Source organism: Coturnix japonica, chromosome 3, assembly GCF_054131305.1.
Source record: "Coturnix japonica strain WE chromosome 3, WE-NBRP24, whole genome shotgun sequence".
NCBI lineage: Eukaryota > Metazoa > Chordata > Aves > Galliformes > Phasianidae > Coturnix > Coturnix japonica.
Genome location: NC_140665.1, coordinates 45,737,060 through 45,763,269, shown reverse-complemented (window position 1 = coordinate 45,763,269; position 26,210 = coordinate 45,737,060). Strand labels below are relative to the sequence as shown.

The window sequence follows — 26,210 nt, the reverse complement described above, 5'->3', positions numbered from 1 at the left end:
ATAGATTTCAAAAGAACAAAAGTCCTTCGAGCTGGAATGTCCCCAAACACTTTTGGAGCCAGCTCACAGTACCATGGCCACTTTGCAGACACCAGAAGAGTTGAGTACATTCTGTTTCCAAACACATGCCCTACCACAGCCAGGATGCAGCTGCCTACATTGCAGCCCTCATGTTTTGATACGACAGTGCAGAGCGCTTATACACAACGCCAGCGTGAACTCTGGACATCAGAGAAGTGGAGGCATTTGTATGAGATGCTGGAACGGCATGAAGGGACAACATTCCTGCTGCAAGTCCTGGGAGAAACTGACACAAACTTCCCCTGCACCTTTTGTTGCTGCTATCAACTGGGCATCTCTTCCCTATCTCCAGAGTTCCAGGTTCCCTGGCTTCCTATCAAATTCTTCTCCCCAAAGTATGCTAGCCAGTACGTAATTACATGTTATCACAGCAGTATTATCAGCTGGCGTCTTTCTCTCTTTTGGTTTGTTTCTTTATTACTTTGATAAGAAATTCAAATAGTCACTGAAACACGGAGAGCAAGCTAGATTGTGTATGTAAATATTACCGCTCCCAGAAGAATCTCAGGGGGAGCTTTATGGTCCTCAAGGCAGATATGCTCTTCTCTCCTCAGCTAACTGCAGTCAGTAGGAATGCACTGGCTTTTTCATAGCATGGTTTGTCTTTTTTGTTTTTTTATAACAGATTCAGTAGTTGGAAATTGGAAACCAAGTACCACTTTCAACTGAAGATCTAGACAACTTTCTAATTTTACTGCATCTCTTGCAGGTTCCGTAATATCTTCTGCACCTTGGCCACTGAAGACAAAAGCTTCTCACAAATTAAAGTCTTCTTCAGTGAAATCCCTGTTCTGTCAAAAACAAACAGCATTTTGCCAATGATTTCATTAGTATCAGCATTTCATCCTAATACCTGCCCCAGCTGCGGAAGGAAGAGGGAAGAACATTGTATCAGCACAGAAGGCACAGCTGGGTCTTCCCTGCACTAAGGTCAACAGACCGGGTTTTGACAGCACATCATTAAAAAGACCAAAAGTCATGATTCTCATTTCATAGTGTAACTTGTTTTCAGATCCACACACAAACCTTCATGCTTTAGCAATGAAGAGTTTAAAGACATCAAATAAAAACCTGATTTTATGTATTATACATCTCAAAAAAAAAACCAAAAACAAAAAAAAACCACCACCAACCCACCCTTTTTATGGTGTTGAATCCCAGGGATGCAGAGAATTTCTACATTATTGCCAACTACTGCAATCTCAAAACCCTATCGTACTTCAGCCACTCATCACTGCTTTGAGATGCTGCAAACTGCCATGAACATTGCTAGAGACTAAGTAAAATAATTCAAGTAAAATTATGTTATCTAGTGAGCTCCACTAACAGTACAAATAGCTTTGAGGTGCTTACACTGCAGCTGTGACTATGGAATATTTCATTAGGATAAGCACAAAAGGAAAAAGTTACACTTAGTTCAGCACAGCCCTAGTACAGTGGCAAGTACACTCAAAATTTGTCAAGTATGGAGAGAGCTATGTGACTTCAAAGTCCATAAAATATGCTGCTTACCACTTGAAAAGTATTTTCTTCCCCTCTGGACCTGGGGATCTGTCATCACAGGTTCCTGCTTGCGAAGTCCTACTTTAAGTTAACGAACTCAAATGTACACAAACAATGAAATACCAGCCTGAGCAAGGGGTTCAGTCTGTATTCAGAACACACCAGCAGGGCTGGCCTTCGTGGCCTCACCTCCTATGTCTGGAGCAGACCCTAATGTGGCCTTTAACCTGGGTGGGTACCTAGCTCCAACGGACTTCAGAAGACCTGAAGGAGAAGGTCTTCTGACCCTTTCCTCTCTGCAGGAGGAACACAGCACCAGGCATTCATTGCTCTTAAACAGAACAGCTTGTCCTTTGCCACAAGGACAGCAAAGCAGCAGTCCCGAGCCATCTCCTGACCTCAGAGCCTCCAGCCTGCACTGGGCTTCGTGCTGCCTGAGGTGCCTTTCACCTGCATCATCCATCCTGTGACCGCTATCTAAAAAGGTCATTTGTTTGACCAACAAACTTTTGACATCCACCTTTCCTAGTCTCATTCCAGCTTTCCCCTCTCGCAGCTCCCTTGAGACCTTGTCTCTTCCTGCACGCCTTGGTTATCTTCCAAGCTGTTGCAGGGCCAACCCTGCACTGTATCACAATGCCAACTTCTTGGTTCACAGTGAATCACTCCAGTATCCATCTCCATGTTCCCTAAACGCTCTGGATTATGAAGTACAGTAAGTCTGTCCCAGGAATTCAAGACCTATCCTCTCACTTAAATAATACACAGGAATGGCTCTGCAGGCCACCACCATCACAGCCTTATGGACCGCAGCCAACAGTCCCCAATTGCTCACTTGAAAAATACCCACCTAATTTACTTCTTGCCTTTTGCAGCAAAGGTTTGAAAGGAATGAACTGCTAAGCACCAAAAAGATGAGCAGTGAAGGAAGCATGGGAGCTACCTCTCCTTGCCTTCAGAAAGACAACACTGAACAAGTTTATGCATAGTTCACAGGAAGATGTACATTGCAGCAGCAAAAAAAAAAACTAGAAACGCTTTAAAAGCCTGAAATACAAAGCAAGCTGATAACTTGCACTGAGGAGAGCTTCTATTTTCCCTCAGATAAGTAATTATTTGAAACCTGGTGTAAGGGTTGCTTTTCTTATTTGTGACTACATTGTAATACAAGGCACCAAGGTATGAAAAGCTTACAGCAGTGATGTTTGCAGCCCATATAAACAAGAAACATTATAATCACAGGATGATTCCTTCCTGTAAAAAAAGCAAACTAAGACAAATGACTCTCACATGGTTTTATGAGAAGAAAGATTAACAAACAAGCAGCTCTGTTTTCTCAAGATGGAGAATAAGTTGTACAGCCAGAAGAAACCTATTCCAATTATTAGTTGTGTGAGAATCAGATCTTTTCTGCATCGTGCCCCTGTGTGCTACTGTTGCTTGGCCTCCTCCAGCACTCCTTTCCAGGCATCCAATAACCCTTTGCTTTTACTAAATGCAGTACTGAAACCTGCCAGAAAACGAGAGAAAGAGACTGTTCATAAAGTACCAACTGTCCGCTCCCTGCGAACTGGCAGAACTGACTCTGCTTGCATGCTTAGATTAAAATCATTAACAGTGAAACAGTGTACGCAGCCGAGCACTGTTAGACTGAATGCTGCGTGACTGAAGCTCTCCTGTGGGGGAAGGCAGCAGGGCAGCCTCGGTTTTGTTTGTTGACTGGTTGGTTTTGATGAAAAATCTCATTTAGGATATTAACAACAAAGTCTACAGAGGGGGAAAAAAAAGAAGAAGGAAAAAAAGCAGCATACAATGTTAACTTCTTAACTCTTTGTTAAATTCAGCGCCACTCCGGATCGGATCCCACTTGTTTACCACCGATTACATTCCAGAGCAGTTTTCCATACGGGATTTCTCTTCGCACCCTTTAACTGGTTGATCGTTTAAAGCAGAAAGCGAGGCACACCGGGTCGGCCCGTTTGCTCTCAAAGCAACTTCTATCTCTGGAAGGCCGTCAGCAGCAGCAGCACCTACACACCTAGCGCTTGTTTTTGGCCCCGCACCTAACTCGGGCACTACACTCGTTCCCCGCACGTAGCAGCCGCTCAGCCGCTCGCACTCCCCGGGAGCCCCGCGGCCGCAGCCTCACAGGGCACAATGGCCCCATTGATCGGGCCGTCCCTCTAGGCTCCCGCTGCGAGCACGGCGCCCGCCGGCTCCGGGAGCGCTGCTCCGGGCACGGCTTCCCCCGGAGAGCGACACGAGCGGCCGCAGAGCCGCGCAACTTTCCGACCGGCAGCGAGGCACGGGCCGGGAGCGGCAGGTGCCGCGGGGAACCGCACTCACCAGAATGCCCATTACATCGGCCCACAGCTGCCCGAACGCCTCCGAGGGGCCGCTCTCCGCCGGGCCGCCCGGGTCCCGCTCCCCCTCCATCCCGGTCCCGCCGCCGATCAGCGCCGGCTGCCCGCCGCCGGGCCGCCCCGCCCCGCCATGCCGCCGCCCCGCTGCCTGCCGGCCCTCAAACTTTCCGCCCGGCACCAGGCGGCCGGCGCTGCCTCGGCGGCTGCCAGGCTCCTCCTCCCGCCCGCCCCCGGGCTCGCCCGCCGCGCATGGCCGACGAGGGGTCCCGCGGCCGGGAGTGCTGCGGGAGGGCTGCCCCGCACCGCAGTCTGGGGGGCACCGACTGGGCTCCGTGCTACCGGGAGAAAGAAGCCCGTCAGCGGTTCCTTAGGGAAGGGCTGTAGGAGTTGTTTAGCGCCACTTCCCCTCCCCCGTATTGTAATGAAATTAAATAGTCATTAATTACAGGCAGCTCCCACTTCTTAGCCAACAGTCTCTTGCCCGTGCAGGCACGCGGGCGCGTTTAGGACGGCACGTTCAATCGGAGCTCCGAGCTGGGGCCCGGGGCTGAGCCCGCAGGAATACGATGCAGCTCCGGACCTGCCGCGGCCCCGTGCACAGCGAGGGCGGCTCTCTGCCCGAGCCAGCTCTCAGCTCTGGTGTGCATCGTTACGCTTGGAAATTGTTGGCTGCTCTTGAAAAGCTGCCCGTTCGGGCTGGTATTTACTGGAAGCACCTGTCTGCGCAGGGGGAAAAAAAAAGTTGTGATATCAGTGGGTGTGCAGCTGTCACGCATTGGCCAAGCATTCAGAGCACTCCCGTTTCAGGGTGGCCTGCAGCATCCCCAGTGTGTCCCTCCAGCTGCGCTCACCCTCCAGCTCAGGAGAGCTGGAGCAACAAATGACACCATCTGCTAATGGGACTGAAATAGTTCTGCAGAAAGCAAGAAGGAACAGCGGGGTCCCTATGTGCTCCCCGCTTTCTCTCTTCTCTTGCTCCTTTCTTGCCCCCAAAGCTACCACTGTCTGCTTTGCTGGGTGGAGCAGCCTGCAAGTGCCAGAGGAAAAAGCTCACTGAAATCATAGAATGACTTGGGTTGGAAAGGACATAAAAGATTGTTGAGTTCCAACCCCCCAACATAGGCAGGGCTGCCAACCACCAGATCAGGCTGCCTTGGGACCCATCCAGACTGGCTTTGAATGCTTCCAGGGATGGGGCATCTGCAACTTCTCTGGGCAGCCTGTGCCAGTACCTCACCACACCGTGAATGAAGAATTTCTTCGTAACGTCTAACATCTTTTAGTTTATAACCATTCCCCCTTGTCCTATCACTATTAGACTGTGTAAAAAAGTCAGCCTCTCTTCTGCTTATAAGCTCCCTTCAAGTGCTAGAAGGCCTCAATGAGGTGCCCCTGGAGTCTTCTCTAGTCTGATTAATCCCAGCTTCTTCAGCCTTAGTTCATAGAGAGGTGCTTCTTTGGACCTGCTCCGTGTCCTTCCTGCGCTGGGGGCCCCAGGCCTGGATGCAGTACTCCAGATGGGGCCTTGCAAGAGCTGAGTAGAGGAGGACAATCACCTCCCTCTTCCTGCTGGCCACTCCTCTGTTGATGCAGCCCTGAATACAGTTATCCTTCCAGGCTGCAAGCTCATAGAGCTGGCTCATGTCCAGCTTTTTGTCCATCAAGGCCCTCATGTCCTTCTCTGAAGGGCTGCTCTCAAGGAGATCTTCTCCCATACCTCCTTTCCCAGCAGCTGATGTACAAAGCAAGGACTTAGACCAAGCACTGTGTTACAACCACTATTGCTGGAGTTGGGAATGGTGCATGTACAGAAAAACTAAAAGAGAATTATGCCAAGACAAGGTGCCAAGGAAACCTTTGATGGTGATCACATTAGGGTACGCATGTAGGACATACGCAGCGTAATTTGTCATATTACCTACTAGCAATAAGAAATAGCAAAAGCCCCCAAATAGAAATAAAATCCCTGCTAATTGACCTTTCAGTTGTATGTGCCTATAAGCCTGTGAAGTATGAGGATAAGGCGTGCCAGCAAAGTCTCTCTGCACTTTGAGATGACTAGCATAACACCAAACTGGCTTAATTAGGTGGGGTAATTTACATAGTGACCATCTCAGATCCATGCTGAACCACATGCAGCAGTAATGCCAACCTGCCTGTAAAATATCTGAGCAAGGCACACTGTTCATCTCAATATTTAAATGATCTGGGCACCTCTTGTGCATACTGCTCCTCATACACTGTCTTTCTTATATTTTGGAGGCACGTTTTAAAAAAGCAAGCTGCAGCACAACATCTAACAAACCTCATTGCTGTGACTCATAGCAGTGATTAAGATCAAATAGGTACATTGGGCAGCGTTCCCAATGCCCGGCACCTCCCTGCCAACAGAGGTCATTGCTCCCATGCAGAGATGACTCAACAAGTTGCAGGAGCCAGCCCTGAGCACTGTGCTTCTGAACCTTGTAGTGCAGGTACAGGAACCGGCTATGAGCCACAGTGATCCCAGAGCTGCTTCCTGAGCCATGAGGTCACACCTTTTTGTGAAGGCAGCAGCTGTCACCAGCACAAGGTGATACACGGCCGTGGCAGTCTTCCCTCAGCCGTTTGACTTCAACATATCTCAGCCTTTGATTTTAAAAAGGGAGAAGAAGAAAGAAGAGCCCTTGCCAAATCACTTACCTCCAAGAGCAGTTGCTTTAAGAAAGAAGTTCTCTTGAGCCAATAGCAACAAATCCATGGCAGGTTATGATAGCTATCATCCTCCATGGCCTTGCAATTACAGCATCTACTGCAATTCATCTTCAGACATTCATAAGGTGGCATTTCCCCCAAGATTCAGTAAGTGCTTCCCTGCTCTCCTTCCTTCGTATCACCCACCCATTTTAGATTTCATAAAGTTCCTCTGTTTCAATGATGCCAGTGTCCTGCAGTGATAAATCTGGCACTTTACGAATCAGCTGCTCCAAAAGCATGAGATTTCTCAAACAGGGATCCAGATACTTCGAGGGTTTTGAAGCCCTGTTCTGACAGCAGCCCAGGCAGCAAGATTTAGTTTGTTTGCAGCTACTAAGCTGAAATTTATTTCAGTTTAGTAAGTTAGAATACAGTTTTCATTTCCATTTTTAGCTGTAGCTGCCCAGACAGTAACACAAGTGCCCAGAAAACACCACGTTCAAGAAGCTTGTTGTATTTCATCTACTTACACTACTGGGCAGACATACATCCAGTCAGTTGTCTGAGATTCTGTGATTTTTGATCTTCCTATCAGTCATGCAATCAGCTGTATGTGGGTGTTCAGGTAATGAGAGTTCCCCGCATCTACACACCAGACAGGATTAACCAATGTAGAAAACAGCCTGCTATAACCAAGCCAGACGGACTTGCTGCAAGAGGACTAGGCAGAGCAGGACCCCTGCTCCAAGGTAAGGCAGTCTTACAAGAACCTGTCCTCCTTTCTTTTATTTCAGGCTTCGGGAAATAGCCTTCACCTGGCTGTGCTGTCTTTGTCAACACTTCATGAGTACAAGCCTCCATGTCCCTCAGAGGAAGAATCAGCATCTTCCTGTCCCGCAGTAGCATGCACCACCTCAGCACAGTGTCACAAAGCATGACACAGTGGTTTCAGCAAAGCAAAATATCTATCAAAACAAACCAGAAAATATGACACATCATCTGAAGCAAATAATTGTGACTGCTGGCAGTCACGTAAAAGACTTTTAATCCAGGAAATCTACACCACAAACAACTTTGCTATCAATTATAAACTACGTGGAAGAGGCCAAGAGGGACCAGGCTGCCCTGGGAAGTGGGTTGTGCCTTACAGTGCAGTGGTCACTGGGCTTTGTGGGTGCCTGGAGATGGCCTGGGGGCAATGACTTCCTGCTCAGAGGCCTGGCAATTAGCTCTGTGTGCACAAACAAAACACAGACTTCTCAGCAGGCACCCTGCCTAGTGTATCAGGTCTAAATGGGAACATCAAAGCTTCAGAGAAGTAAACAAACAGTCTTCTGCAAGCAGCATAGGAGCAGGGAAAAGGGAGAAATTAAAATTCCAGCTAGTCCCTACAGGTGACCCACAGAAGCCATGGAACTGCCTTAACACAAGCTAATTACAATGTAACATGCTATTAGTAACGATTGTATCTCCTTCCAGCCCTCTCCCTATTCACCCGTGGTGGAGTCCGTCAAATTGAAACATGCAGAGTTTCACATCACAGCATTTAATTTGAACTGCAGCCCTTACCAGCTGCACACTCCATCCCATAAATGCATAGGATACACACTGTAACAGTTATTTGTTTTGTTTTTTGTTGTTGTTGTTTTAATCTTATTGTCCCCCGTCACCTCTATCAGCTGCAGGGGCAGCAGCCACTCTCCAGCAGAAGGCAGGCTCTGATCTGGGGCAGGATGGGTCCTGCACATGCAACCACCAGCAAACAAGCCATTACCCCACCCCAGGCACCCTTGGTACATACAGATGTAAACTGTAAGAGCTGGGTCTACCATGTGCATTTCCACATCTCACTGCTACTCATTCCTATGTTCCTGAAGTGGTTAAGTTTCAGCGTCCTCTACCAGTCAGGAAATGGTGGAAAATATACCCAATTTAAAATGCAGAGCTTTAATACAGAAAGTATTTAGATCAGCTACTCTTTACTGTGCAGTCTGAAACCACCAATTCACTTCAGAGCTGAGTGACCAGCTCCCCACATATTGGCCCCTGACAACTTGGAGCATCGTGCCATGCAGATAGAGCAGCAAGCTGATATAACCAACACAAACCAGATGGACTTCAGGCTGTCTACTGCTATAAGTAGAAAGCAGTTATGAACAATGAATTACTTCATTCAGGTCAAAGTCTGAGCTCTTTTGTCACCCTTCCCCCCCCACCCCCCCTCCATTCCCCTGGACACCTGTGCCCTACTAGGTTAAAAAATAAGAAGAAAGAGATGCACACCCAGGGAAATCATTCCAGCAGTCTTAATACTTAACAAACACCACACTCTGTAGATACATGAATACAGCTCAGCGTGGCAGGCTTCTAAAACAGTGGGTGTGACTCTGGCAATTCATAAGGAAAAGAAATCTAAGCCTAGCACACAGCAAGCATTAGAGCCCTTCTGGAAAGGTACCTCCTGAGTCACAGGGAAACGGAAGGGCTCACATCCTCTATTCCTGCACACAGAGGTGCTCCACAAAGGCCTCACATCCTGCCTGATTGCCTTCCGCTGCACGGGGCACAGTGTTACTGTGAGACATGGTGCTCACCCCAGGGACACCACGGCCACACTCCTGCCTCAAACACAGCTGGTCACCCCAAAGCCACCCACAGATCAGCGCTCCATTCAGCTCCCTCTATGGTGGGCTCTGTCCGGACAATTCCCAAAATATATGAGGACTCTCGCATTTCATTTCAATTACTTCTGCCTTCTCAACCCAAACTCAGCATTCCTCCTTTTCAAGCAGCGTGGCAAAGACACCTTTGATACTCTGGAGATTATTTCCTGTCACCATTTATACAGCATTCATTTTCTACCAGTATTTTTGCAGCACTCTTTACACAAAGCCCTAATTAACTTTTCAGACAGCAGTTCAGCATCCCTTGGGATGTCTGGGGGCTGTCTCTAAACTGCAGTTCACAGGAGCTTGCCCAACTTCTTGCAGTATTTTGTAAGCATCTGCTACAAAAGATGCATACAAATCTCTTTTGTTGTTGTTGTTCTGTAGGAGACTTACAAAATCCACAGACAAAACTACTTAGCGCTGCGTCTTTTGGCTGCTCTTATCTCAAATTACTTCAGAATTAGAGAAATGAAAGAAAAGGAGAAAAAACAAGCCTCAGAACTGGGAATAAGGCCTAGGCTCTCCTTTTTCCAAACGTGATGTCCCTTGACTCCTTTGTTGAAGTTCTTAGCAATCTGCTAATGAAAAGAAGCTTGATGATCTCATCCCAAAGCACATGATAAAACCAAGAATAAGGTACAGACTAGTGGTGTGGGCTAGCTGTGCATTTCAGAGATGCTCGGTGCTAACAGCAGTAGCATGCCAGGGCAGCTGAGGCAAGGTGAGGAGCATGCAGACGCCAGCCTGCTGTGGGACTGTCTCCTTGGGACCAGCTCAGATTGCTGAGGTGAGAATGGATACACCTCAGAGAGGCTTAGTGCCTCTCCCTTTCAAAGGGAAGATATCTTTCCTCAGAGTAAGAAGTTTTTCAGGAAGTGTTCTTCCTGATCCCGCTAACATCTGCTAAAAAGGGACTTCATTATGAAATGCAAATACGGATCTTAAGGATCCGTATCTGCTTCTTAACAAGGAAGAGATAAAATTGTACCGAGCTGCCCTTGGCAAAATGTTGCACCGAAGCCCACATGATGCAAATGTGCCAATAGCAGAGACTTGCAATGAAAGAAAAAAAGATTGTTTAATTTCTCTTCCAGAACAGAACACTTCCACCACAAAGTCCTCCAGCACGCACCTCCCTCACACTTCACTGAGCACCCATTCTCCTATTTACCAGCCAAACACAGTCCCAAACCTAACAAACCACAGACGATTTACTTAATTGCTTCTTTGAGGGCTAACCCAGCACACTGCTCTGAAGAAGCAGCACACCCCACCAAAAGCCAGACTCACACTCCCACAGGGACTCAGCGCTGAGCTCAGTCTTTGCACTTTTTAAGCCTACCCGCCAGGTCACACAGGTATATCATTAGTGAAGGAGTAGGTGAAGTTACTTAATGCAGAAACAACAACAAAAAAAACAATACAAAAAAAAAAAAAAATCTGCTTGATGGTCTCAGCTAGTCACAGGTAAAAACAGGCTGGTAGCCAGCACAGTTATTAGATACTTGCTCACAGATAGTGTCAGCATAGGGTCGATTCACCCTACCAAACATGATTGCTTCAACCTCTTCTTTCAAGGTCTGCTAGAACAGCTCCATTGTCGAGCTTCTCTCACTGCCATCCCTAAAAACAGATCTCATGCACATTATCAGCCTCTGACAAATGCAAAGCACACAGTCTTTTCTCACTTTCTAAACAGCTCTCCCATCTTTCCTTTTAAATGCTTTCCTGCTGGAGCTCCTGCATACAGGATCTGAGCAAAACATGGGTGTTCTCCTATCTCAGAATTGTACCCTTAGGTTCATTGGTCTGTGCACCACCCAGAGAGCCCAGACACCTAAATTAAGAGATAATTTATGGGCAAGCAAACAGCAGCTGACTAGTGAGCAGAAGGCAACCAACCGTATTACCAATTGCAGTTTCTGTTGTAGTAACAAGTATACAAAAATTTGCAGATGTCAGGATCCTGAAAATTATGCTTTCATTTAAATATAATGGAATTTTTAAATACTTTTGGAGTGCTTTAGTTCCAGTTGTCTGAGTCATCAGGGTGCACTTAAGTCACTTTTTAATACTTCTATTGGAAACTAAAAGCTGGGATTCACATTTCAATTATTAAAAAAACAGCAACAAATTGAGGGTTTCACATCACCTGGCTCCAGGTGGTAGGATGTTAAATAAAACACCAGGCTGATGAGGAAGTCAGGAGTATTCACAAGACTGTGACAATGCAGTCAAGATGATAAGTATTTGTTTCAGATGTGGCTGTAAGCACAGGCAGGGGCCAGATCCCCAGAACCCATGCTCTTCTGTCACAGCCTTTCTCTTCACTGCCTTGTGAGCTGAGCTGTGCAGTCATTCAGGCCCCTCTCTCTCAAATTAGTTTGATACCGACATGGAAAAATAAACTTAAACCTGCCCTGTGCTCACTAACATGAATTAGCAAGGAAGTGGAGAATCATATCTGACCTGGATGTTTTTGTCTTCCCTCTACTGTAAATGACACACCAAATATTTCACTTCATAAACTTTCATGAAATTTCATGAATAAAGAAAGAAGAGAGTAATCTCTCACACACAGACACACCTGATGCTCTTTGCATTTTACCTCTATATAAATATGAAAAGGGCACAGGACACTCATTCCTTCTGTACGACACCAAGGCAGAGTAGTGGAGGGGGAGTAATTGCAGAGAGCAGCTGCTTCCAGTTAGGGCAGCCCAGCTGGAAGGCAGAGGTGCCTGTCAAACTAATTAAAGCTAGGAGAAGCTGTCCATCTGAAACTGCAGCTTTTAAGCACTGGCCAACCCACTTCCAAAGTGTAATTAAGGAAAAAGAAAAAAAAGCAAGCAAGAGAGACAAGTGAAAACAGGCTATGGCATTGCTGAAAACATACCTCCGAGCTACTCTCTCGATAAATATTTTGGGAAGTTTGTGAACAGAAAGATTATTGTTTCTGTGGTGGTGAGAGTGGGAGGAATTTACCCTCCTCAACTCAAGCAACTGCATGGATGATGATACAACAGCCCTCGAGGGCAATGAGCTAGTTACATTGGCTCCGTGCTGATGAAGTTTTACAAGGAAGTCATTTTATTTAAGTACATCTGGAGTAGGCTGGTATCACTAGTTCTCAAAAAATATATATATATAAATATATATATATATATATATATATATATATATATATGTCTTCATTTGCAAAGGTTTAATAATGAGGCAATTCTGTTTGAAGATGGCCAAAAACACTCCTGCAGTTCAGTGCGTATCCCATGGGCAATGCATGCCTAGCAAAAATTAACTGTAATTTGAATATTTAGAAGTTATTGATGCACTTAATCCCAGAATTGCATCACATGTTCCTCTTGACTTCTGCTGGAAGATGTAAGTTATGAAAACAGATTTAAACAAACAGCCATCCCTTGACTAGATGAAAGTTAAAGGGACTGGAGAGGATGCAATGATTATATGTAAGCGTGAGGGGTGTGTAAACACCAAGGGGAAGATTAGACTGCTGAAGAAATCTCAGGAGGGTGTAACTTGGGGCAGTGAGATAAAAGTATGTGTTTTTAGTCCCTGAAACATTGGCTCCTAAAACGATGACATTATTTGTGTATACAAAGAAGCTCTGGTCATTTTAGAAATCATCCCTACTTGTCACTGAGGACAAATATATGTAAAAGTAGACTAAAAGGAATGAAAGAAATTCACTGTTTTTGTGAAGGGAATATGGGAAATAGCACCAGTAACACTCTGGCTTTGGGGCAATTCAAGTGACCTTCTGCAGTCACTGTGTATTACCTGCCATCCCCACCACTCAGAAGGTAGCAGCAAAGGTAGTGAGCCCAAGAGGCTCTGGGCTAGATACAATCCATGACTTAATTTCACGTGGCTTGCAGCTACACACATGAATTTGGGTGATTTTAATGAATAATTTTAAAGTTCCTGCTAACCAAGCAATTGCCTAAGAAGACTGGAAAGCTTATGCAGCCCTTAAGTTTATCATATTTCCTTAAAACTTCCCAGCTAACCTTGATTACATATATGACATTTAGGGTATACATAAGAATGTGATGAGATACCAGCAAAGTATTGGGCCTCATATAGATGAGCTTTTAATTTCTGTAATTTGTAATTGAAAAGTCCTGCAGATAAAAATGTTTCTTATATGCTTCTCATATTTGATTTCTTAGTGTTATTTATTCTTAATATGTAAATGGCATAAGCAGACATTAAGAGAAGACTGCATTTTGACTTGCCAAAGAGACAAACTTTTTACCATCTAAAAGCATTCTCCAAATGCTGCAATGCCTTTTTATCCCTTCACATTATCTAGGTAACATCACACTAGCAGACATGGACTTCTCATGTTGGCAAAGAAACGTATTCTCTTGTGTAGTTACTTACAAGAACTTTCAACGTATCAAACATTACCTAAGCTTATGCCTTCTGATGCCTGTACTTTCCCAGTTCAAGTTTGTCCACAATCAGAAAGGAACTGAGCCAAGAGATCAGGACCCACTTGTCTGCAGCACTCCCAACCACACATATTATTACGATAACTGTCAAGTTCAAATGCATCCAAAGACTTTGGCAGGACAGAAGCCGTTTAAAAATAATTTAGCACTTACTATTTCCAAGACTGTGTATATGCTGGTAAAAGTAAAGTTCAACAGATGAACTGTAGAAGAAATAACTGTAACAGGCTCCACATGTGACAGACAATTCATGTTGGTGTCAATGAGCTAAGAAGTATTAGAAGCCACTTAGTGAGCCTGATGTTTTTAAATGGGCTTAACATGCTCACATTTAGCCACCAGTGCCCTGACTTGGCTTTGAGATACAAAGATCCTGGCAGTAATAATGGCCTCTGCCTCTATCTCATGATTTCACTCCTGCACTGTAGTTATGAGAGGGAGAACCCATGAAGAGGAGAGCTTGGGAAGGCTGAGGGAGGGCTGGAGCAGCACAGGAAGGACACAGGTTCTATAAAGTTCTTTTCTACCCCCATTTCTTGTAAGAGTTTGAAAAAGCCAAATGGATTTGTCAAGAATAAATTGTGTCAAATCAATCTTATTTCCTTCTTTGGAAGATAATTGGTACTGGATGAGAAGTAGCAGCAGCTGAAATACATACTGAATTTAATGAGGTTTCTACTTTACTCAACCCAATCAGCCAATACCATTAAAAAGTCGTACACAATTGGTTGAAAACCCACTTTCAGAGATTAGTTTCCAGTAGTCCAAGGCCAAAGTGAAAGAATATATTGAGTGGAGTTTTGTGGGGCATCTGTTCTTCAATATTTTAATTAACAGCTTGGCTAGTACATGCTCTCTAAATTCACAGACAGCAGAAAGCTCAGAGAGCTCAAAAATCACTGTGGAACATGAATCAAACATTTCATCTTATTATGGAGCAGTGTTTCGCAGTAGACCTTGCCCAGTGCAACCAATGGAACTGGCTCTGTTCACCAGCTGCTCTGCTGGGTCACGCTTACACCCAGTGCACACCAGGTACAAATGCAGACACAGGCTGATGGAAGAAAATGTAAAGGGCAGGCACATGAACAAGAGGTTTATGAACAAAGACTGAAAGGAGTGGGATGCCATAGCCTAAACAGAAGAAGACTGTCAGAGAATGGGACAATGTTCAAATATGTAGAAGTTTATGCTGCTAAGGAGAATACTCTATCTGCCGGGGACAGGGCAAGAATGAGCAGGTTTAATTGCAGCAGGAGTGATGTTAGGTTAAATGCCAGAAAAAGCTTTCCAGCAGCAGGGTTGCTGCACGCAGTGGAACTGATAGCCTGGGGTCAGTGTAGAATCTTCATCACTGTCTGGCCTGTTCTTGAGAGCCTCAAAACGATCATTTTGGTACAACTGAATCTGCTCTGGGGCTTGGAACAGGCTAAATAACCTCCCAAGATTCCTTCCTCTCTTTTTATTTTCTTAGTACTTTCTTGTGTTTGTTTTAACTCTTTGAAACCAGTCTGTGAAAGCTCTATGTACAGCAGCCAGCATTTATTCAAAAGAATATCTGAGTGCCATTCATGCCAAAAAGCAAGGATACAACGCCACAATTTATGCATTTTGCTTAATTAAAGCCTATAGGTATCAAAGACACCATAGATGGCATTGAAATGCTTTGTATACCAATGCCACAGAAATGACTACTGATGCCTGGAGAGCTGGAAATCCTCTGATTTTGATCTACCCAGAAGATCTATCCATGAGCTTGCTACCACCTGGCCTGCTTTTAATATTACCATTTGCACGAGATGTTTGAGTGGCTGTGGCAGTGTGTAACTGATATGATTGAAGATGACAGTTGCCAGAGGGACAGGCTGCTGCACAAGGAAGCCAAGAATCTCAAACTCAATATGCTTCATAGGAATAATCCTAGAAATTACAGCTGCTCAGGGGCAAGGGTTTTATTCATTCATTTACACTCCAACTGAAATGCATTAAATGCTTCTTTGGGTGTTCCTACCCTGCTTGGTCTCAGTGAATGACAGTCACCATAAAATACAGCCTAACTGCCTTTCCAAAAGTTAAATCGTTGTCTGGTTTCTTTACAGAAGCAATGCTGGGGGAAAAATAGCTATCTGTTGGGACTTCAGTGCTGAAAGTGCATTGCAAATGTGGTTATTCTGTGTATTCTCCCTGCAAGAGAGGGTACAACCTTTAGCAGGAGTTGTACATGAAACAGTCATTCTGCATTACGTCCAGTATTTAAGCATGATGGCAGTGTGCTGAGATCTGCAAAACTGGTTAGGACAGCTACTTTGTTCTCTGAGACTTCCACAGGCACAAGGCCTGTCAGACCCCACTGAGCTTGGAATCCCCAAACTGGATACTGGTAGAGTTGTTCCTCTGGGAGCCATGAAGAGTGAAGAAACAAGGAGAGATGTATGCTTTCACACAGCTTTGAGACAGCATGGCAAAAACACCTTTATGTATTCTACACATTTTCAACTACACACATCGTTATACAACTACATATACAGACAAGACTCCTATTTATATAAGAACATACATACACTTACAATAACACCTAGGACTGTGTCTGTGCATAATATAATGTTCATACAATCTAAGCCATCAGCAAGTGACCAAGTAGCCAAAACAGGAAATTCAGCAAACGAGAAATTATTTCCCCAGATTATTAATCCCCAGAACACTTATAGGCCAGTTAACAAGCATGGCTCCCACTTCTCACCCAGTGGTACACCAGTTAAGTGCATCACTTATGAGGAAAAAGCTCTCTCCATAATCCCATGACCCATGCTTTCTGAGGCAGGACGTGTTGAGAGAGTTATTAAGGTTCTGTCAATCAGATACAAGGTTAAAATGACATCCCATCTGCTCTACAAATGTCAAAGAGCTTGTGGCACCTGTCTGGGAAAAAAAAAAAAAAAGCCAAACACAACAACAGGAGCAAGTCTTCAGCACAGGTTTGGATACTCTTGTGAAACAAAGGGCTTCTTGTGCTAGTGCTTTCCACAGCAAAAATCCTCTGGAAAGTTTTGGAATATTTTTTGCAGTGCTATTTTATGCCAGTGGCTAAAAAATGCAATAAATAAATAAGTCTTACCCCTAAATGTCTTACCACAAAAGTCAGACTGAGATTTTCTGTAGCTTTGAAGGTGCAATAACTGTACCCAAAGTTTGTACTTGTAGGAAAACATGCCCCCCCTCCCAATACAATTGTTTAAAGAGGAATGCAATTGGCAACTTACACTTGAAATACCTCATTTCCCTGCCAGGAGGGCCTAGACCAACTCCTAGCAAATTCTAGGTTTGTATGTTGCAAAGGTACGATGTGAACTGCACATTTCAAACTCACTTCCCCTGAACAAGAACAGTTTCTGGAAGGGGGACAAAGCCACCAGAGGTTTCCTTTCACCCTTCTAATCCAGATGGGACCAGGGAAGAGCCATTCCCTTGTCTCTGTTGCATTAAACAAAGACAAGGTCTCCCTAGGAATCCGAGCACTACCTTCCACGACCTCTCTGTGCTAGATGCTTATGCTTGATTTCAAATGTCGGAAAATGAATCCAATTTGCAGAAGAAATGGAAAATGAATGTTGACAGGGATATAAAGCAATAACCACAGCTTCTGAAAATAGCTTTTTTTTTCCTCCCTTGGTTTGACTATCATCTATGTTAAAAACAAACAGCTGTGATCTCAGATCATCACTGCTCTGACTTTATCATAGCTGACAATTACCTTGGCAAATGTGAAAAGGAGCTTTCTCTTTCCTAAGTGACTTGTTCTCACTGCCCAAACTTTCACGATGCCAACAGTCCGCAACTTGAGATGTTAAAAGTCTTGTGGTAACAAAGAATGACAACGCTACCAAAGTTGGAGTTGCCAAAGTCAGAGGAACATGCCAAGTAAAATGAGAGCATTTTTCTACACTTAAGGCTCTGGAAAGTCTAGAAATAACTAATGCAGAATAAATCCAGGAACGGGAAATGACAGGTAGTGAAATCACGGACAAATTTTTCCTGACAAGTGTTTGCCCAGAAAGACCTTTTCTGTTGTTCCATTGTCTAAGCATGTTTTGTTACTGCATATATTATTCAGCTTTTAGCATGTATTTAGTGTCTACTGCAGAATGACCTGGGTTACTTGCCTACTGAACATGATCCTTCTTCTAGTAAACACTCTGCATAGAGTAAGGGAAATTTCACAGTATATCTGAGTCAGAAATAGAAGATGAGGATGCACTGAAATGATTTACATTGGGAAATATGGGAAATCAGCAGCAAAACTGGAAAGGAAACTGTGGTCTTCCTGAGTCCCAGTCCAAGGCACTGCTGGATAAACCAGGATGTAAATAGCCATGGACCAGCCCAGGCTGCTCATCACATGTTCCATGAGTCTAAGGAAGTGCAGATATCTTACAAACTAATCTGTTTTGCTGGACACCTTTCATACGACCAGACATAACAGAAATAAACCTGTTAAAAACATTACAGCAACAACCACAGAAAACACCCAGCTGTAAGCAGACACTTGTGACTGGAAAGGGGAAATGCTCTGCAATAAAGCCTCAAACCATGTGAGGATGTGGGAGTGTTAGCTGGAAAGCGACAACTTGAGTACTACACAGTACTTGCAAAGTGCAGTTTCACAGGAAAACGAACGGAAATATCAATTCTTTTGGAGGTGAAAGCAAAGCCTTTTTGTAAGGAAACGTGATATGGTAGAACTAAAAGATGCCAGTAATCCAGATAACTTTATCAGCAGCACAATGACTTTCTGGAGTAGAGCACAGCAACAAGCAGTCACATTTTAATTGTGTTTTCCATGTATAATTAATTTAATGATGATTATAGATGAAGTTGACCCTATAACATAATGACTGTTCGTTGGCACAGCACTAAAGATGAAGAACCTCATAATATTCAGCCACAACCACACAAACCTACGTTTATGAGAATCATGATAGAATTTCATCTATCTTGACTTCAGGCTCTCTCATCTTCCTGGATTTCATATTACCCTTCCCAATTGAAAACTACATGCCGATATGCTAAAAGAGGAGAAAGAGGAACACGGCATTTACAGTAACGTCGCTACTGAAGTCTCTCCTCTATGCCTGAGGATGGTGAGACACTGGAACAGGTTGCCCAGAGAGGTTGTGGATACCCCTTCCTTGGAAGCATTCAAGGCCAGGCTGGATGAGGCTTTGAGCAATCTGGTCTAGAGGGAGGTGTCCCTGCTTGTAGCAGGGGGGTTGGAACCAGGTGATCTTAAAGGTCCCTTCCAACCCAAACCATTCTATGATTCTATGATCTATGATCTAAGAATCTACGATATGGTATCATAGAATCGCTGTTGAAAATTCTATCGCCAAGCTTCCCTGTTGTAACAGAAAGAAGCAGCCTTCTCTTATTTACAAGCAGAAATCCAGGTAACAAACACTGTAAATTCACCATGAATTCCTAATACATTATTTCTGAATTTCATGGAGTTTTGAGGCTTCATTATGAAGTCCTTGTAAATCAATTAAGAACACTTCTGGTTTTTAACAGCTGTGCATTCACCACATGGGTTTGCATCTATGCAATTTAGGAATATATCAAAGTAAAATCACTTCTGCTGAGTTTCAACTAGTCAGAAATAACTGAGGTGAGTGACGGTAACAGATCAGTGACGAATCACAGTACACACCATCACGACCTCCCTGCTGAGCTCCAACTTGCTCCTATGCTCCAGGCTCTACCTCCTCCCCTTGGGTGGCTATACCTGTGGCCATGGGGCTATGCTCACCTGCATGTTATGCTCACTTGCTGCATGGGGAGTTTGTAGGCTGCAGAAGAGATCCAGCTGAGTCCCTGATTGCTGAATGCTTGCTACAGTATGTGAGGAACAGTACCAGCCCTGCTTCACTATAGTAAGCGTAAAGAGGTACAAGCACTGCAGGGTGTTTCGAGTAAATAAGCATGGCAGTTACTAAGCTAGATCTATTAAACCAGCGGGATTGGCTTTTCTAATGGATTACAAAAACAAACCCAACCTTTCTGGGACAAGCCTTTCTGCATACGTACGCACTTTTACCGACTTGGAGTGCGCTCAGCAAGCCAGCACTTCAGCTGCATGCTGCTTCTGCAGGCAGAGGCTGAGGACACTTCTGAAGGAGCCGGGTGGCCTTCCAACACCTTTGGAAACCCTAAACCTCTTGGTGCTGCCTGCCAAAGCCAGCAGAAAGCTCCCTTTGTTGGCCTCTCTTTGTTCCCTTTGTTGACCTGCTCTGCCCTCCAGCTGGCGTGTGCCCAGGGACGGCGTGTGAGTTGGGCAAAGGAAGAGAGGGTCACAGAATAGAAAGTTTTGTACATGCCGCGTTGCCCCCCTCCTCCATGGCAGCTCTGATGAGGAATGGCTGTTCTTCTCCCTTCTTCTTTCCACAAAGAGATTTATCCATGTGAGACTGCCCAAGAAACCCAAATTGCTGCTTTTGTTGTCTGGTCGCCTCTCAGTGAGCTGCTCCCCAGGCACCTGGAGCCCAGAGCTGGCTCCTGAGGCTTGTCTTTCTCACCTCCCCCTCCAAACAGGAGTGAGATCCTGACCCCTGCAGAAAAGCACAGGCTGGCTGGATGGGAGCCCAGAGCCTCCCAGCCCCAATGAGAAGCCAGTGCAAAGATTTCCTGCTCTTCCTTCCATAGTTCTGGCCTCTTTCTGGAGGGGTAAGAAGCTTACTTCCAAAAAAGTGAACAGGATGTACGCAGAAAGCATGAGTTCATAGTGAATGGAGCACAAATGTAGAAAAGAAATGGGCATAATGATGAAGATGCAGGAGGCTCCAAAGGCATCACCTTAGAGCCAACCATGCTGGGTGTGAAAGACCAGGTAGAAAGAGAGATGCTTACACACAGAGACTCCGGGGATGAATGTGCAGCTATGCAGAGGATTCTGTCAAGAGTACTTTGACTTCTTTGATAAAGGGATAATGATTCCCTGCTATTCTGCTGTTAACTATCTAGGGAAGAAAGACTGAAAAAAAAGAAAAAAAAAGCCACAAAGAGAGTGACCTAAATTCTTCCCTACCAGCCAAAACAGTGTGGCCTGCAGTCAAATCCCAGGGAAGCGGTTGAAAGGAGGAAACAGAGTACAAGCTGTGAAGTGGGGAAGAAGGGAGAAGAGCTACTGAGGTTCATTTTAAGGTCATAAGAGGGAAAAGAACAATCAGCAGCTCAGAGCGGTTAAACACCTGTGTGCTGATGAAAGTGGTATGAAGGATAAAACAGGAGGAACTGGAAGTCTTAAAGCATAATAAAGTATATAACTTAACCAGCACAACATAAACCTGTGGAGAATTCACACAATTGAAATATTAGTATTGAAGGGTACAGCTTATATGGGAATGATGAGCATGGGTGAAGCATGTATTTGTATGTCAGTGTTATACACTCTTGTAAACTTTGGAAAGATATAGAAAGCCTCACTGAGAGTCTGAGGGAATTAATAAGGGAAAAGTAGCAAAAGTCTGGTGCTGTTAAACAATGATCACAGATTGAAAAATAAAGTATAAGCCAAGGGATGCTAAAATCTGCCTGGCACAAGTCTGAAGAGCTCAGTGGCATAGATTGTGGCACACTGATGCAGAGGGTTAATGTTGCAGAAGACAAAGAAAAAGCAAGTAAATGCTCAGCTAATGACCAAAAATAGGTTTCACGGAGACTCCAGCCAGTCTTTCATTCTGACCTAAATTTACAGAAAAATGCTTGGGAACAAAGAATGACATGCACTGTTTGTAAGCATTTCCAGATCTCATGCTCACATGCCTTTGTGAGAAACCATTTAAATTCTTGTCACATAAAGCTAATTTTCTTCAATAACATGATGCTATGCCCGGTGGATAAGGAGGAACAGACGAGATGTATCTCCAGCCTCACTGGGTTTTTGATGCTGCTTCACTTAGGACATTTGTCATGCAGACATGGTCAACATGAAATTATCAGGGTCAGTGCATGGCAGGGAAACCGTATTAAAGAGTACTCATCAGCACAGTCAAAAGCACTGAAAATTATGAGTGAGTCAGAGCTATCTTCTGATAGTTGATAGCTTCTGATAGCATGGGCTATCTTCTGATGAGGATGATGCTAATTGGTTTTCTGACTTTTTAGATTGTTCAAAGATTGAAGGAACTGCAGGTATGTTGGAGAGCATAATCAGACGCACAGATAGATATGGAAACTGGAGAAATGGGCTAACACAAACAGCGGGCAATCTGCAAAAAGGACATACTGTTGCAAAATCCTTCACTTGGGAGGAAATAAGTCAGGAGTACAAGCAGAAGATGAGAGACAGCTGGCCCTGAAGCAGCTCTCACAATAGGATCCCGAGGCTGCCGGTTGAATATGACTCAACTTTTTCTTGCTATCATAGAAAAGCAACCATTATATAAAGATTTACAAACAGATGGCATATAGAATAAATCGTTGGCTCTCCTCAGCACTGGACTGCCCTTAGCCATGGGACACTGAAATATGCCTGGCACAAGTCTGGAGAGCTCAGTGGCATAGATTGTGGCACACTGATCTCCTCCATCATCTGAGCTATTGAGGCTCACTACAGGCACTGTAATAAGGTTCAGAAAAGACCTGAATAGGTTCAGGAAAGTGCAGAGGAGAATACCCTGAACAACCAGACACCTAGCTGTTAGGTCTACACCACCTGTCCTTCAATATTAATAAAGAAATTATGATAAAATAAAAAACCTGCCTGGGAGTTGCTGCAAGGTCTGCTGGAACATCTTCAACCTAAGAATTTATGACAGCTGGCTTTTACTTGCCCATCTTCAGCAGCAAGAGCTATGCAGGCACAAAAGATGTTGGTTGTGTTTTTTTTTATATGGAAACAGAATTAGGAGAAGAAGGCAGGAATGTTTAAATCTCCTGATTTTACAGTCTGTGAAAATACCATTTCAGTACACCTTAAATACTGACAAAAAAACAACCCCAAACACCCGCCATAAAAACTCACGCGAAATATATTCATAAGGTATTGCTTAAAGAATTCTCATTATTCAGGAAAGCTAACCTAAGTCTTGAACAGCCGAGACAAAGAATACTGCATATTTACAATAGACTATAAGAGGAAGAAAATTGAAAGCATTAAAAGAAAATGATGTTCTTCATATTTTATGAAGAAAGGGAATAAAGTCTGGTTTCTTTTATTTTATGATTTTCTTTTAAAATAGCCAATCTGCACTTAAAAATGTGTAGTACTCCCTTCACACTGATGTCTTCATCCTGTCTGCAAGTGATATCTTTCACATTCATTTAAATGACTCTACACTGTATTTCCTTGTTATTTGCTCCCCTGCTCGCTCTGGGGCTGGATGAGGCGGGGTTGGCTGGGAGAGGGCAGGGCCAGGCATCCTGTAGGAGTTTTGCTCGGTCCCCAGGGGGTCCTTGCAAGACTTGGCTGTGAACAAACCTGTACTGAACACATTGCCTGAAATGACCAATGCCACAAGAGCCCTCACCTAAAATGCCTCGCTCTAGGGAAGAGTGGCTCCCACAGAGAGGGCTGCAAGCACACCAGTTCTCTCCAAGCAGATTGAGTAAAGCCCCAGTTTTCCCAAGTGAGGATTCTAAAAGTGTAGAGATTTGGAAAATATTTTTCTTAGCTGCTTCTCAGTGGAGCCGTGCTCTATGTATGTTGGTCACTACTTAAGGAGTGGTGAAAGGGAACAGTCCTAATGTCCTGTTCCCAATTACCCCTTTTATTTTATTTTATTTTATTTTATTTTATTTTATTTTATTTTATTTTATTTTATTTTATTTTATTTTATTTTTTTGAATTCTCAGGTATAATTCCATGACGCATGAGACAGTTACATTTGGGCAAACGTGCTCATTAAAGTTGGGACAAAAGTCTCTACTGGAATTGTTTTAAATAACACAGTTCAGTTCTATTTGCAGTTCTAAAAGTTGAGAATCGTAAGCTTGATTTTATATATATTTATTTTTATATATTTTATAACTAGACACACAACACAACAGCTCCTAAGTTAAAACTGCAAAACATTTATACAGAAGGCACTGACACAGAATGCCAACCACTCCTTTCAGTGCCAATGGAGGACTGTATTTTTGCAAGCCTTCACGCACACACAGAAGTGGCAAGTCACATAAAGCTCTAGCTGAGAATGAAATGCTTTCTGATTTTATTTTCCTAAAGACCTTTGCTTTGACATCTAATTTAATTCCCAGAGAGTGAGATGGGAACATTCCGCTCTGGGATTTTAAAACTCAGCTTGTTACTAACATCCATGCATCACAGCAAACAGGCCTTGCATTGCATGCCCTCGGGCACTTGATTTATTTATTTATTTATTTTCACATCTTGACTGCATTTTCTCAACCAAATTACCCCCACCCATTTGGCAGACAAAAGGCTCCAAGGTATGCTCTGATTCAAAGGCTTTACTCTGTAAGAAAAGCTCACTCTTAACTGAGCTTTCATTTCTTGCGCCATCCCATGAGGTACCAACAGCTTTGGTCACTCAGTGAATCAACCAAATTTCATTTTCTCTAGGATGGGTGCCCTGAACAGAAGATCACATCTAGACCAAGTGACATGTAGGCACAGTATTTAGTTTCTGTTGGCTCAAGTTGAGCAAATGGAACTTGTAGCCAGTGAGAAACAACCACAACAACTCAAGGTAAACTCAAGAAGCATGTTTTCAGGAGTATTAAAGCAGAGAGGAAGAAAAAAAAAAATAGCCTGCCCTTATATACATCCTGCCACTCTGCATTTGTATTCATTAGCCTGTTTTCTTTCAACTTAAACATACTAATCCTCATATTCATCCACATTTTGTTTTTAATTGAGGCCATTAAAAATATAAATCAGCACTGAAATCTCACCTGTGATTACAAACAATTGTCTCATTTAATTTCTTACCTTCTTTTGTTGAGGAAGACAGCAAGCTGCAGAACTATTCACACACAGCAGTATCACAAGGAGAGTTTATGTTTCTCAGGGTGAAAACAGTTTGAACTTAACTACATATTTTCATTCAAATGTGCAACGACAGTATCTATCAAATTCAGCTATAATTAACCATATGATAGGTTTATAAAAAGCATCAGTGCAATCTGAATGTAGCTTGGAAATATAGGTAAATAGCTATAAAGAATGGGAGGACGGGGGGATCTAAATGACTTACCATCTCACATCGATACAATAGCAACTGTCACAATGTGCTTATTAAGTTAATTCTTCTTTCCAGCCTAGGCTGCTCTCCAAAGCATCTGTGCCACTCCTGCACCAGCTTCCAGATCCAGCAAGGGAGAAAAGTCATTGACCTCCTTTCCTCAACAGCGCTTTGCACTCCAGTCGAAAAGCATCAGCAAACCCATCAGTTCCATCCTTGAAGAAAAGCCCTGCCTCCCAAAACCTGCAGTGCCAGGTATACGCAGCGGCTCAGGAGAATGGAGCTGAAGGTCTAGCTGGCTTCCCAGAGCTAACTTCAGACAAAGGCAGAGCCGCCCAGCTGCAGTTGTACTGCTTCTGGCCTTCCTCTGACAAACAGGGCTTTCCCTTTGTGCTGGCTGTGTGTCACTTCCACCACCTCACCGGGTGCCAAAAGGCTGTGGTGCAGCCCCTGCACCTGCATTCTCCTGCCCTAAGGGACGGGTCCCCCCAGCACTACCCTTAGCACCACCCTCAGCCTGCTCCTTGCTCTGAAAACTTGGCTGTGGATTTGCCCAACCCTGGCAGTTCCCTCTGTGGTTTCCCTGCCAGGATACAGAATGCCTCTCTGAACCTCACCCAAGATGAAATCCAGCAAAAACTTTGGGACTGCACTAACTAAAGTGCTAAAAGCAAGCAAATGTGTTGGAGATGTGTAAGTTGTTTGTGTATCAGTGCACACACACTGATTTATCTCATACATACGCAAGCACACTCACAAGATTTTAAATGCTGAATGCTGGGCCCTCAGAAATGTTCTTGAATGCAGTTCTCTAAAATACCTTTTTTAATTTTAATCTGGAAGCAAATGAAAAAATAAAATCCCGTATCAAAGACATCTATCACTTAGTTCTAAAAGGGTAGAATGACTGAGATGGAGTGCCACAGACCAAGTCACTCCACACCGGTTTAAGCCACTCATGATCCTTGGACTACCCCTTTTCAGGTTACAAGAATTTCTTTCTCATGTGAGCAAAAACGGCATTGCTGTCTGGGAGTAATGGAAGGGCAGAAAATGATTTTCTAAAGATGATGGTGATTGTGATAATCTCAAGTCATTTTACTGCTCTCCACTACTTTCACAGGCTCACTGGGGCAGCTTGGCTGTTTCGTACTGCGCTCTGGCAGCAGCTCCACAGCCACTCGAGGTGGCAGTTCCATCTGCAGATGTGTGCAGTTAAACCAAGCAGCTCCTGTCAGTTCTGTA

General features: G+C 44.1%; 1 protein-coding gene across 8 annotated transcripts in view; it reads right to left on the bottom strand.

The window, feature by feature from the left end:
• The window catches only part of LOC107311550 (SAM and SH3 domain-containing protein 1), a 482,619-nt gene that overhangs the window by 114,406 nt on the left and 342,003 nt on the right, over positions 1-26,210 (bottom strand). Inside the window, exon 1 of one of the 8 annotated variants that reach the window (XM_085541469.1) lies at positions 24,978-25,419. The exons of the other annotated variants lie outside the window; for them this stretch is intronic. Within the exon in view, the coding sequence (XP_085397595.1) occupies positions 24,978-24,980 (3 nt within the window). The 5' untranslated portion in view covers positions 24,981-25,419. Of the gene's footprint in view, positions 1-24,977; positions 25,420-26,210 lie in introns of those variants that run through there. 8 annotated transcript variants of the gene reach the window in all.